At 37.2% G+C, this 13,092-nt stretch overlaps 1 protein-coding gene across 2 annotated transcripts in view; it reads left to right on the top strand.

Moving 5' to 3' along the window:
* Window positions 1–6,689: 6,689 nt before the first annotated feature.
* Window positions 6,690–13,092, top strand: part of COL11A1 (collagen type XI alpha 1 chain) — a 195,323-nt gene continuing 188,920 nt past the window's right edge. The window contains exon 1 of one of the 2 annotated variants that reach the window (XM_027114503.1): window positions 6,690–7,094. In XM_027114503.1, the coding sequence (XP_026970304.1) occupies window positions 6,989–7,094 (106 nt within the window). In that variant the 5' untranslated portion in view covers window positions 6,690–6,988. Of the gene's footprint in view, window positions 7,095–8,187; window positions 8,367–13,092 lie in introns of those variants that run through there. The other variant, XM_027114504.1, reaches the window with a different exon arrangement.

Genomic DNA, 13,092 nt, shown 5'->3' with positions numbered 1-13,092 from the left:
TCCCAGGAATGCAAGGATTCTTCAATATACGGAAATCAATCAATGTGATACACCATATTAACAAACTGAAGGAGAAAAACCATATGATCATCTCAATAGATGCAGAGAAAGCTTTCAAAAAATGCAACATCCATTTATGATAAAAACCCTCCAGATAGTAGGCATAGAGGGAACTTACCTCAACATAATAAAGGCCATATATGACAAACCCACAGCCAACATCATCCTCAATGGTGAAAAACTGAAACCATTTCCACTAAGATCAGGATCAAGGCAAGGTTGCCCACTTTCACCAATATTATTCAACATAGTTTTGAAAGTTTTAACCACAGCAATCAGAGAAGAAAAAGAAATAAGAAGAATCCAAATCGGAAAAGAAGAATTAAAGCTGTCACTGTTTGCAGATGACATGATACTATACATAGAGAATCCTAATGGTGTTACCAGAAAACTACTAGAGCTAATCAATGAATTTGGTAAAGTAGCAGGATACAAAATTAAAGCACAGAAATCTCTTGCATTCCTATACACTAATGATGAAAAATCTGAAAGTGAAATTAAAATTAAAAGTGAAATAAAATATCTAGGAATAAACCTACCTAAGGAGACAAAAGACCTGTATGTAGAAAATTATGACACTGATTAAAGAAATTAAAGATGATACAAATAGATGGAGAGATATACCATGTTCTTGGATTAGAAGAATCAACATTGTGAAAATGACTCTACTACCCAGAGCAATCTACAGATTTGATGCAATCCCTATCAAAATACCACTGGCATTTTTCACAGAACTAGAACAAAAAATTTCACAATTTGTATGGAAACACAAAAGACCCTGAATAGCCAAAGCAATCTTGAGAAAGAAAAACGGAACTGGAGAAATCAGGCTCCCTGACTTCAGACTATACTACAAAGCTATAGTGATCAAACAGTAAGGTAGTGGCTCAAAAACAGTAATATAGATCAATGGAACAGAATAGAAAACCCAGAGAGAAACCCATGCACATATGATCACCTTATCTTTGATAAAGGAGGCCAGAATATACAGTGGAGAAAAAACAGTCTCTTCAATAAGTGGTGCTGGGAAAACTGGACAGCTACATGAAAAAGAATGAATTTAGAACACTCCCTAACACCATACACAAAATAAACTCAAAATGGATTAAAGACCTAAATGTAAGACTGGACACTATAAGACTCTTAGAGGAAAACATAGGCAGAACACTCCATGACATAAATCACAGCAAGATCCTTTTTGACCCACCTCCTAGAGAAATGGAAATAAAAACAAAAGTAAACAAATGGGACCTAATGAAACTTAAAAGCTTTTGCATAGCAAAGGAAACCATAAACAAGATGAAAAGACAACCCTCAGAATGGGAGAAAATATTTGCAAAAAAAGCAACTGACAAAGGATTAATCTCCAAAATTTACAAGCAGCTCATGCAGCTCAATATCATAAAAGCAAACAACCTAATCCAAAAATGGGCAGAAGACCTAAATAGACATTTATCCAAAGAAGATATACAGATTGCCAACAAACACGTGAAAGTATGCTCAACATTACTAATCATTAGAGAAGTGAAAATCAAAACAACAATGAGGTATCACCTCACACCAGTCAGAATCGTCATCAAAATCTCTACAAACAATAAATGCTGGAGGGATTGTGGAGAAAAGGGAAACGTCTTGCACTGTTGGTGGGAATATAAATTGATACAGCCACTATGGAGAACAGTATGGAAGTTCCTCAAAAAACTAAAAATAGAATCATATGACCCAGCAATGCCACTACTGGGCATATATGCTGACAAAACCATAATTCAAAAAGAGTCATGTACCACAATGTTCATTTCAGCTCTGTTTACAATAGCCAGGACATGGAAGCAACCTAAGTGTCCATCAACAGATGAATGGATAAAGAAGATGTGGCACATATATACAATGGAATATTACTCAGCCATAAAAAGAAACGAAATTGAGTTATTTGTAGTGAGGTGGATGGACCTATAGTCTGTCATACAGAGTGAAGTAAGTCAGAAAGAGAAAAAACAAATATTGTATGCTAACACATATATATGGAATCTAAGAAAAAAAAAGTTCATGAAGAACCTAGGTGCAAGATGGGAATAAAGATGCAGACCTACTAGAGAATGGACTTGAGGACATGAGGAGGGGGAAGGGTAAGCTGGGACGAAGTGAGAGAGTGGCATGGACTTATATATACTACCAAATGTAAAATAGAATGCTAGTGGGAAGCAGCCGCATAGCACAGGGAGATCATCTCAGTGCTTTGTGACCACCTAGAGGGGTAGGATAAGGAGCGTGGGAGGGAGGGAGATGTAAGAGGGAAGAGCTATGGGGATATACGTATATGTATAACTGATTCACTTTGTTATAAAGCAGAAACTAACACACCATTGTAAAGCAATTATACTCCAATAAAGATGTTAAAAAAAAAATCCCATCTTCTTCTTCTATTGATAGAGATGTTGATGTTTCCTATAACACTTTGTAGAAAGTCTTGTTTAATATTTGCTGACACACAGGAGCTTCGTAAATGCCAAATCCATTCAATTAAGAAGAAAAAAGATAACAGAGAGTAAAAATATCTTGACAAAGGTCCAACAAATATTTAAGGTTTTGCCCTGAGTCATTCTGTTCTCTGTTCCTCTCTTCTATGTTTGGATAATTATGAAAAAGAACTATGATAGCTTCCTGTGAGTATAGCTAACTAAAGGATATTTTTAAGAGAGATGTACATGAATGTATAAGGCAATAGGTCTTGCTTGTTTGGGGTTCATTTAGATTTGATTTTACGTTAAGTTCTTTTAAACAGCATGGGTCTGTCATCTCTGAATTGACTCCTTCAACACCCTAACAGACCAAACTTTTCATTTGAAGATTGTTTTATCATTAAAATTGCACTAAATTTAGATTCCTCTCAAGTTCTGTATGTTATTTCACAGTAAATGTGCAGAAAAATACCCAATCATCACTGTGGGGTAATTGTGAGCTAGGCTGACTATGAAAATAAACTTCTCTATCCCTTCCCCACCCACCAACTTTTTATAATACAATGGTCCATCTGTGAGGTAAGAGGGACCAACTCCACTTTAAAACAGAAAATATTTTTTAGCCACTCATGTATTAGAAAAAAAAAAGCTGTAAAATAAATGTCAAACTGCTTAGTCATTTCTTTCTTAAAATAATTGACCTAAAGTTCAGAAAAGGGCAAGAAAGACAAACTATTAGGCACAGTAAGAGAGGGATTACATTCAACAGCAATTTTCTTTTAAACATTTTAAGTATTTCTGATATGTGCAAGAGTTTCCCACCTCCATAATAATTTCTCATTCAATAAGTCAAATTTGATGGTTTTAGTTATTGCACAGTATTTGGAGAAAATGTTCATAAATATATATATCTCTTCTCTCTCTCTCTCTTTCTCCCTTTCTGTTGTGAATACCAAATCATTTCAAAGATGATGCATCTTTTCAAAATTCTACTTCTTTCACCTAATTCTACCTGTAGTAATTTAAGTCTTAGTGTAGAGTTCCCTCTACCTCAAATACTCTATTACTGTTTGCATTAGGGACATCTAGCTATGGACAAGGTTTCTTTAGTTCCAGTTTGGTTATTGAGGTCTCAATATTTAAAACATTGCTTCTGAATCTGCATCCCCTCATTCCTAGGGATTTTTGACAATATTAAGGGAGAGTTATGAGCATTACACAATGTTTAATAAAGCTCTGTGAACTCTGAAGATTGTCTAGAACATTTAAGTTCCCCTAATATGACCTCTAATCAATTATCAAATTACTCTCTAAGTTTCCCAGACAAGCCAATATGGACAAGTGGTCAATCTAAAATACTGCCACAAAGGATGTGACTATTTTTTCTCTAAACTGTTTTCATCTTGTTTTTGAAAGACTTGTGATGAAAGCAAATTCTACAAAGCTGAATAAATATAACAAGATAGGAAATGTCCTACAGCTAATTGTGCTCCAAATAAAAGACATATGTCAAGAAAATTGTCACATTCTATTACATTTTTGAAGCTCTAAATAACAGTTAGCAAGGACTGGCTGAAAGATGGCCTAGGAAACAACGTCCCTGGAAGTCATCCCCTGTGAAGTTGAAGGTAGTGAGGTGGGTCTCTTCTAGCTTCCCTTTATGCACTTTACTATTTAGCATTATACTTCCTCCTGTTGACTCCACCTCCTGCAAATCCATGGGCAAGTTCCTAGGAGGTTCTTAACCTGGCAGCTAGCTATAGGCTAGAGGGGTTAGGCATTATTAACTATTCCGTACTATGAATCCACTATATTTCCTTCCAGAGCATTAATTCAGACCCAGGTTATGTCCCTCTGGGTAGTGGCCAGAAGAATTCAGACCACAGAATACAGAGAGCATAAGGTAGTAATAACTCTATTCACCCAAGCCACTTTGCCTGAAAGGACCCATTCACCGCACTGAGAAGGCCTGAGATGTGACCAGAAGGTGGGGCTTGCTAGACTGACTGCAACATTTCTCACCTCCTAGAACAGCATCAGGCTATGGAATTCTCTATAAATCCAGAGAGTTACTGAGAAACAGTTTGGAACACCATTTCTACATGTTGCTGCAAGCACTGTAACTCTCTCTAGCTCTTGAGTTGATTTAGGATTCTGGTAGCTTCATAAATAATGTGTTTCTAAACTTTGTATTCATTTCACTGGTTTACATTTAAAAGAAGACCTAGGAAATAAGTTTAAAAATATACCAAGAATTGGACAAAAAATTCAGATTTCAAAAAATTGTGTTAACTGAAAATTCACACAAATTTTTCACTTTGAGAAGATGAAGGATAATGAAGGTGATAAATTTAGGTATATTTTTACCTTAAGGTTCTTAATTTTTAATTATACATTTCAAATTCAAACACAGTATGATATTTAATTATTTTATTAAATTATATTAACAATTTGAGGTTATAATCAGAAAAACTATTTGGTGGTATTTCTCTGCAGCTGATATAAGACATCTCAAACATTCCGCAAGCAACATTATTAATACAAAGTATTTTTTTACCTATTATCTAAGAGGTAAATTTCTTGATGTGGGAATGGTTCTTTGTCACAGAGAGTGACAGTCTTGTTGAAAGTATTTTTTAGTTGCTTTCCTCATTTTACATGCCTCTTATACATGTCCTTATACAATTCCATCTTGGGCCTCAGTATAGTCTCTGAACAGCTTCCTTCCAACTCTTAAACCACATAGCTAGAATATCTGATTAATCTCATGGGTCATGAGGTATATTTTGGTAACTAATAGAAAATTAGATTTCTAAAAATTAGTGGACATATGCACCTCATAAACTTAGTTGAGAATCCTTAAGCCATGAAATATCTTAAATACTCAGCATAGGTCCTGGCCAAAGCTTCCAGTCTTTACCAACAGGAAAATGTATTCATTCACTCAGCACATCTCTATTGAATGGCTAATGTATGCTGGCACCTTGTTTGGCTCTGTTCCAGAAAATTTTTGAGAGACGTCTTAAGAAATATTAAGGAACAAAAAGGAGCCAATAAGAGGGAATAATTTAAACGTGGAAAAAATGACCAGAGAATCGATACTCCAGGTTTAAGTGGATTACTTTGAGCCGGGGTAAGTAGAAGGAATTTAGAAACCTGCCCCCTTCTTATTATTTTCACTGTGGAGTGACCATATTTTCAGCTCCTGAGGCCCTTTATGAGGAGCTGTGGGCCTAGACGCTTGGAGATCTCTGTGAGTTGCTTTCCCTGTCTTTTCTCCTCCCCCTCTGCCCCCTCATCCGGGTTCAGGACGGAATCAGCTGGAAAATTCAATTACTCACCCCCTTAATGTCAGCTCCCATACATTTCCTTCTCCTCCCGCCTCAGAGTACAGTTCAGCTATTTAAGAGACAAGCCTTTGAATGAAGCTAGCGTAGAATTTAAACATTCAAGAGAGAAACCTGTCAGTTTCAGACCTCGACGGAGAGCTTCCCTATAAGATCATGGGTTTTGACCTCTTGGGTCCCTCCATCTCACCTTCATCCCTTTCTTTTAGTTCCCGGTTTAAAAAAAGTATTAAAAATTCTTTTCGGAGCAGGCAAAGCAATGAGTCCGCTGGTTCCACGACTGCTATAAGAAGCAGACTTTTGCACAAGGATAAGGTTACGGCTGGCAGCCCAGAACTCCAGCGGTGTGGCGGATCAGACGCTGGACTCCTCCCCTCCCCCGCCGACGAACGAGAGGCTAACAGACGGGTGCAAGAAGACAAGTAGCTGTTTTTATTGAATACAGAAGCTCCTTGAAAACTCTGTGGACTCCGGGGCTCTCCTGCAATTCCTTTCATTCCCAAAGTGCTGGAGCCAAGCACGCGTCCCCCGTAACTCCCTCCCATTTCTTCTCGGGGATTTGGGTAGGAGAAGAGGGAGGGGAGGAGTGGGGAGATGGGGAGGGGGGTGGTTGGTGGGCTGGGCTTGCAGGGAGACCTGATTCTTGGGCAAAAGAGAGGGGGGCGGGCTCGGGGCTGCCCGCGAGGCGTGTGATTGGGTCTGACCTTCAGCGGGCTTGTCAGTTTCGCCCGGGGTAAGGGGGGCGCCGGAGGGGAGTGGGCGGAGGAGGGGGCTGCCCAGAGCCTCTCGTCCGGCCCACAGACGGCATGAAGCCTTTAGGGGCACGCAGTCCTCACAGATTTTTGGTTGAAGCCCCTCATCTGCCTTCAGTCTGAAGGCAGGGCCCCGCAGAGGACGGATCGGAGGGTCCCGACCAGCGGGGCCGACCGAGAGGGAGAGGAGGGGGCAAGAGACAGGAAGGAAGCAAACCATCAAATTTAAAGAAAAAGCCCTTTGACTTTTTCCCCCTCTCCCTCTCCAATGGCTGTGTAGCAAACATCCCCGACGATACCTTGGAAGGGAGTTGGTCTGCAGTCGCGTTTTCGTGGGTTGAGCTCACAGTTGTGAGTGCGGGGCTCGGAGATGGAGCGGTGGTCCTCTAGGTGGAAAACGAAACGGTGGCTCTGGGATTTCACCATAACAACTCTCGCACTGACTTTCCTCTTCCAGGCTAGAGAGGTCAGAGGAGGTAAGAAAAAATGGTTTTGGGGAGGTGGGAGATTGCTGTCTTTCTCATTCTGTGCCCCTCCCCCCTTCCTTCTTCCAACCCGCCCCCCCCCCCCCCCACCCAAAGAAGCAATTCTCTTAAATCCAGATTGTAGCTGCCATCAGGTTGGAAGTGAAGACTGGAGAGAGAGATGGATGTAGGCGGGACAGTAATGGGAGAAGAGGTAGCAGGAAAAAAAGATCTGTCAGGCACAGAGCCTGCTGAAATGCCCTTCACCACTTTCCAGGGGCTTTGAAAAGAGGAAAACTATTACCTTGAACACAAGGGCAGTTGTACAAAGCTTTTGTTTGAGGAACAGTCCTTAGACTGCCCTTTGAACACACATTCTGGTTTCTTCAGATTCTAACTAATGGAAATGCTTTTTTAAAGGTGAGCTGAGGAGAAAATACAGAGAAAGTGTATAAAATGAACCTTGATGAAGTTCTCAAGCTGTTTTACTTTTAGGGATATGAGAGGAAGCAGGGGGCCTGAATCTTGAAGACTGAGAACACTGTGTGTGTGTGTGTGTGTGTGTGTGTGTGTGTGTGTGTGTGTGTGTGGCATTTTGAGGAGATGTTAAGAGGAAAAAATGGGAGATTATAAGAAATAGATAAAGATAGGAAGAACTTTTTTCCCGGGATTTCAGCCCCCTCCTCCTCCTGTGACCCCTCCCACCCCCAACTTCTTCTTGCAGGTTGGACGTGCAGCTCTCTTGGAGAATGATGAAACTCGCCAAGCAAATGGGGTGGGGGTGGAGGAATAGGGATTGGAGGGAAGGGGAGGGGGCGTGGGGTGGGATGGGAGGAGAGAGGTAAGGAAAAGTTCCTACGTGGCACCACCAAATATTCAATGACCAGACCTGCTCGGGAGACTGCAGCCCTGTCAGTACCCAAGGAGGGAGAGCGACTTCACTCCTCCCCTCCGCCTCCTCCCTCCCCTTCCCCCGCCCTTTCCCGCAAAGGCATCTGGCTGTAGCGGTCCGTTAGGTGCTGTAGACACGGCTGGCGGGAGGACTCCTTTGGAGTTAAGGGAGCCCAAACAGCTTAGAGTAAAAAAGCAAGCTTTGTCAGGAGTGCGCAGAGAAGTGGGGGGGGTAAGAAGGAGGGTGGCGATGATTGGCTGAGGGAGAAAGAAACTGTCAACCCCAAATGCGCAGGCTTTAGTGGAAACCTGAGTCTGACCCTGTGAGTGCCAAGATCTGAGTTCTCCCTAATGGGAGTTAGCGCTCCCGGAGGCCGAACTCTGCGAAACCAGGTCTGTATTTCTTCCCCACACTTTGTGATGTTCACCTTCCTGAGTAGCGGGCAGTGGTGGATTATTCCTCTGTGACTTTTCCTGGAGAATACAGTCAGAGCCTCATTAGGACTATATTTGAATTTTGAAGTAAGTTATGCTAATTACGTGGATTCATTCATTTCTACATTTTAAAAGATATATAGTAGAGTCTTGAAAGTGGAATCCATCAAAAATTTGTATTTTACCTTTGGTACCTGGTCACCAGCTGGATTGGTCAGTTCTGTCAGCAGGTCTGCCCTCTGCTGGTTTTATTATTTGGAATTCAAGCAACTGTGTTAGTAAATGAGGCCTCTTAAAATCCTTCTAAGGATATACAGTGATGCTGAAAAAGGACACTCGATTAAGGAAGAACAGATATGCTGTTTCTTTTTGAGCTTTTTCAGCTATTTCTTTTGTTCAGACGTAGGAAAAAGTATCATAGTGGCAGCTATTTTTTTTTTTAATATGGAAACTAAGACTTTCTTCAGTGAAGACAGATGCACTATAAACTCAAGAGACGTTATCATAGGCATTCAGGGGTTATTTCACTGAAGATGTTTCATTTCCACACTGGGACTTCCTTAAAGCTCTAAGGAGATCAGAAAGATCAAATTTCTACACTTGTGATGCATAATTTTTTCATTTAAATGTAGCTGCATACCTAAAACCCTTTTAAACAAACATCTCAGTACCACATCAAATAAATGGTGGAAAAAGAACCTTCTCTATTATTATAAAGCCATCTAATGTGAGAAAGAGCGAACTTTAAGGATAATATGTTGTTTCTGTTTGTCATTTTTGAAGAAATGTCTCGAAAGTTTTATGGTTATTTGGATCTTCATATTGTAAGATTTGGTATTTGTTTCACCAAGTTACTAGGTGCTTATTGCTTAGTGGGAAGCTACACATTTTAAACCTACTCTTGTAGTCATTCTTTGGCCCTTAATGAACTTCAAAAAGGAAATAGTATATTATTTATTAATGCTTAAAAAGGAAACACTAGCCTGAATCATCTCACAAGGGGAAAATAAACTCAATGTCTAGCTCTCATACTAGCCTTCAGATTTGCAATTGATGTAACAATGAATAAGTTCCTAAATAAGGTATTATGTACTAGCATTATACTATAATTTATTGATTTCACTGAGGCACACTGGTGTGATTTGGTTGCTAAACCAAAAGATAATTTAAAACAGCCTATTTTCATCTAAAATTTTTATTTCTTGGATTAAAAACACTAAAGCCTTAAAAAGTTCTGAGTCATAATAAATTGGATTCTAAAAATGTGTAGTTAGGATCCTGAAACATCTAATCTTACAGAGAAAAGTTCTTGGAGTGAATGAATTAAAAGAAAATTTATGAACAAACACAGAGTTATATTATTTTACCTTGCAAATCCAAACTCTGTAACTTGGTAATCTTTAACTTACTTATTTAAAATTTTAGTATTTATTATGATTTAGCATAAAAGAGTAAGCATTATTTTTTATAATATATTTATTTGCATTAACTTCAATTTCATGATTCATATATTTGCTTATGGTTAATATAAATGTTTTATCTCATGAATTTATTAATTTCATTTTCAATTAATTCATTACTTATTATAGGTAGAACCTGAGATTTACCTGGAATTTATAGTGACTATAGACTGTGATTGTGTTAAGATAGAGAGTTTTAAGATAGATGGTTTTAAGCAGTTTTTAAAGGAGTTAAGATAAATTGAGTACGAAGGGAAAAAAATATCTAATTGAATCATTTTTCACTAATTAAGATGGTATTCAACCTTTGGTGGTTGAGCCAGTAATGTGCCTTGCAAAAAGTTGATTAATTTTATGAAGAACTTTCAAAGCTTGTCAGCAATTGGTAGTGAGCCCTGCTGGAGTGTTTTGAGTGCCTGGGATCAGCAGGTGAAATGGTGCTGGCTTCCAGAGTATGTGCTAATCCAACTTTGCAAAGAGATCAAGTTTGTCCCTGTGATTACTTAATCAGAAATCAGTTAAAAGATCAGATATGCTTCTGATGACAAATGCAATGTCTTCTATGATTATTAATATTGGCTTTCCATTTGTTTTTTAAATCAAAATGGACAAAGCCTGTAATAAACAATAAAGAAAAATAGGTATCTTATGAGAAGCATCTTCCTGAATCTTTTATACAGATAACCTTAGCTTAAGTGACAAATATATAGTCAGCTAATTATAGACACTTTCACAAAATTGTCTATTAGTTTTGAAATTAATTTTATCAATATCTTAATGTGACAATTCACTTTATAATTAATACTTAACTAGAATCTACTTTATAAAAATCACTCTATAAGAGGTACTCTCAGAGTTTTAAATAGTTATGAAGTTGAAAAACAAGAAATGTATATACCTAGATAGTATGATTGCTTATGATTTATTTAATTAATTTTTAGCTTCTGTATTTGCCTCAATTTGTGACTAAAGTTGAAGGAGCACATTATTCAAGTTATCACTAAAATATAGCAAGGCAAATATGAGCCTCTTTTCATATTTGTGGATACGATTTCTTACAAAAAACCTAAGTAATCACCTTTCTTTTCTAAAATTTTTCTTCTTTTCTGAGACAAATTTCTCTTCACTCTGGTTAATTTATAGAAGTACTACCTATGTAATGATAATGAATGGACTTGAATCAAGCTTGGGTGAGAGTGTGTAATAAAAAGCTGAATCTTTTCAAAGGAAGAAAAGGTGTTTAGATTTTTTAAAGAGAATGCTTGAGATAGAAATTCTTATAAAAATTGCATCTCTACTACCTTCTCACTTTACTAACGAGGAAACTAAGGCACAGAAAATTTATTAGCTGAGTCCTCTTTCTCAAAAAAATATATTCTTATAATAGTCAAGGTTTTTCTAATGAGTAAGGTGAAGATTTGCAATAATGATAAAAATATCTTTAAATAACAGTAGTCTGAGACAATGGAATAAACAATTATTACTTAATGTATATGTATTTATAGAATATGGAATGACCAAATATTACTTAAATGTACATGCTGGAGTTTAAATTAGTGAAAAGATAGATTAAGTGAAAATGACTGATTTAAAGAAAAACAGGAAATTATAGAAAGCATTTAAAAATTCCTCAAAGTCCCAAGTTTGGAGATAGGTAATTTGTAATGTTAATATACCTAATTATGTGATTCTATAAGATTATCTGTATCAAAGTAGAAAGCACAACACTTTGTAAAATATTTTTTGTATACATATCTTGCTGAATTAAGAACATAGTTTTTTATCCTCTCTAAAGTTATTAATGGAGGACCCAGTACAGCTTTGAATTTTCAAGAAGCTAAGAAAATTATATATTTATTTCAAATAAGGCAAATAGTGTCAAATTTCTATGCTTTTCATGTTAATTTTAGATTGATTGGGTGATATATATTATATATAATAGTCTGGCTTTTATTAATAAGTCAGACAATAAATTAATTTTTACTTGATATGGGTTATTTGTTTAATAGATAATTTTTTCCAAACAAGTGGTCAACTTTGGTAAAAAATAAGAGAGCACTTAGTAGTGCAAATTCTAATTCAGATTTTTCTTTTGGATTGTCAAAGTGTCTGAAATCACATAAATACCTTTTACTTCAGGAATAAATGGACAGTTAATTTGTAGGGAAGTACTCCCTCTTAATGGGCTACCATGATATGTTGTGCTGGCAACCACTATGGTAGAGCTAGTATTTCAACCAAATGAAGTTTTTTCCTCTCTTTTGGGAAATGCGGTATATGTCCTTAGGGTCCTGAAGAAGAAACTATGGAAGTTAATATTTATACTCATGGCTAACTCTAACAGTTTATATAAGTATAGGGTTTTATAAATATCGAGCCAGTCCTATCATTTTATATAATTTTTAGTGATGGTATTTAAGTATTTGAAAGCCAGAATCGTATTGTATCCTAAATACACTTTCCTTTCCCATCTACCTTTGGAGAAATAATTAAGTGCAGTTGGTCTGTGATCATTAGGAATTCAGGGCAATTGCAGAGTGGGAGCTGAGGGCTGATTTGCATTTCTGCTTTTACTCCTCCATTTCCTTCATTTAATAGTGGGGAAATGTGGCCTGAGCTGGGTGTGGTGAGAGGAAACCAAACATTTTTTTGTCTGTTGAAGTTTTGTTCCTTAGCAAAGAAGAAAGAGAGGTATGCACAGGTGCTATAAAAAGTTGCAGCGCTCCCTAAGTTGTCTCACTGAAGAGTCCATTTTAAATTCAATTTTCAGATATACTAAAAGTATACTATAAAAAATTTCCTAAATTTGGACTTTTTCTACTCATTTATTTTGCAATTTAATTCAGAAACTAAGGGGTTTTGTTTTTCATTTAACTGCCTTCTATATTCTAATGCATCTAATATATTTATTTCTCCTTTCAAAACCCTAATATGATTTTATTTTTATAGATAATCTTGGGTTTTTTTTTCTACTTTCAGTAGTGTCAGAACTCAACATGAATAATACTATCTGGTAGAGAAGATGAAAGTCAATTTTAAAGTGATTTAGTGAGTAGTATCTATCAGTTGCAGTCTTTGGCTTACTACTGACTTGGCTAGTGGTTCTTTAGACATTGGCTGATCACCAGACCTACTGTTATCTGGTAAAATAAACTCTTTGCTTGCTGCGCATGGAATTAGAGACAGTGCTATTAATTTAGGAGAAAGAACTCAGAGAAAAGAAA

Source organism: Aethalodelphis obliquidens, unplaced genomic scaffold, assembly GCF_003676395.1.
Source record: "Aethalodelphis obliquidens isolate GAN/ISIS:26980383/991018 unplaced genomic scaffold, ASM367639v1 scaffold13, whole genome shotgun sequence".
NCBI lineage: Eukaryota > Metazoa > Chordata > Mammalia > Artiodactyla > Delphinidae > Aethalodelphis > Aethalodelphis obliquidens.
This window is presented reverse-complemented; position numbering and strand designations above follow the sequence as displayed.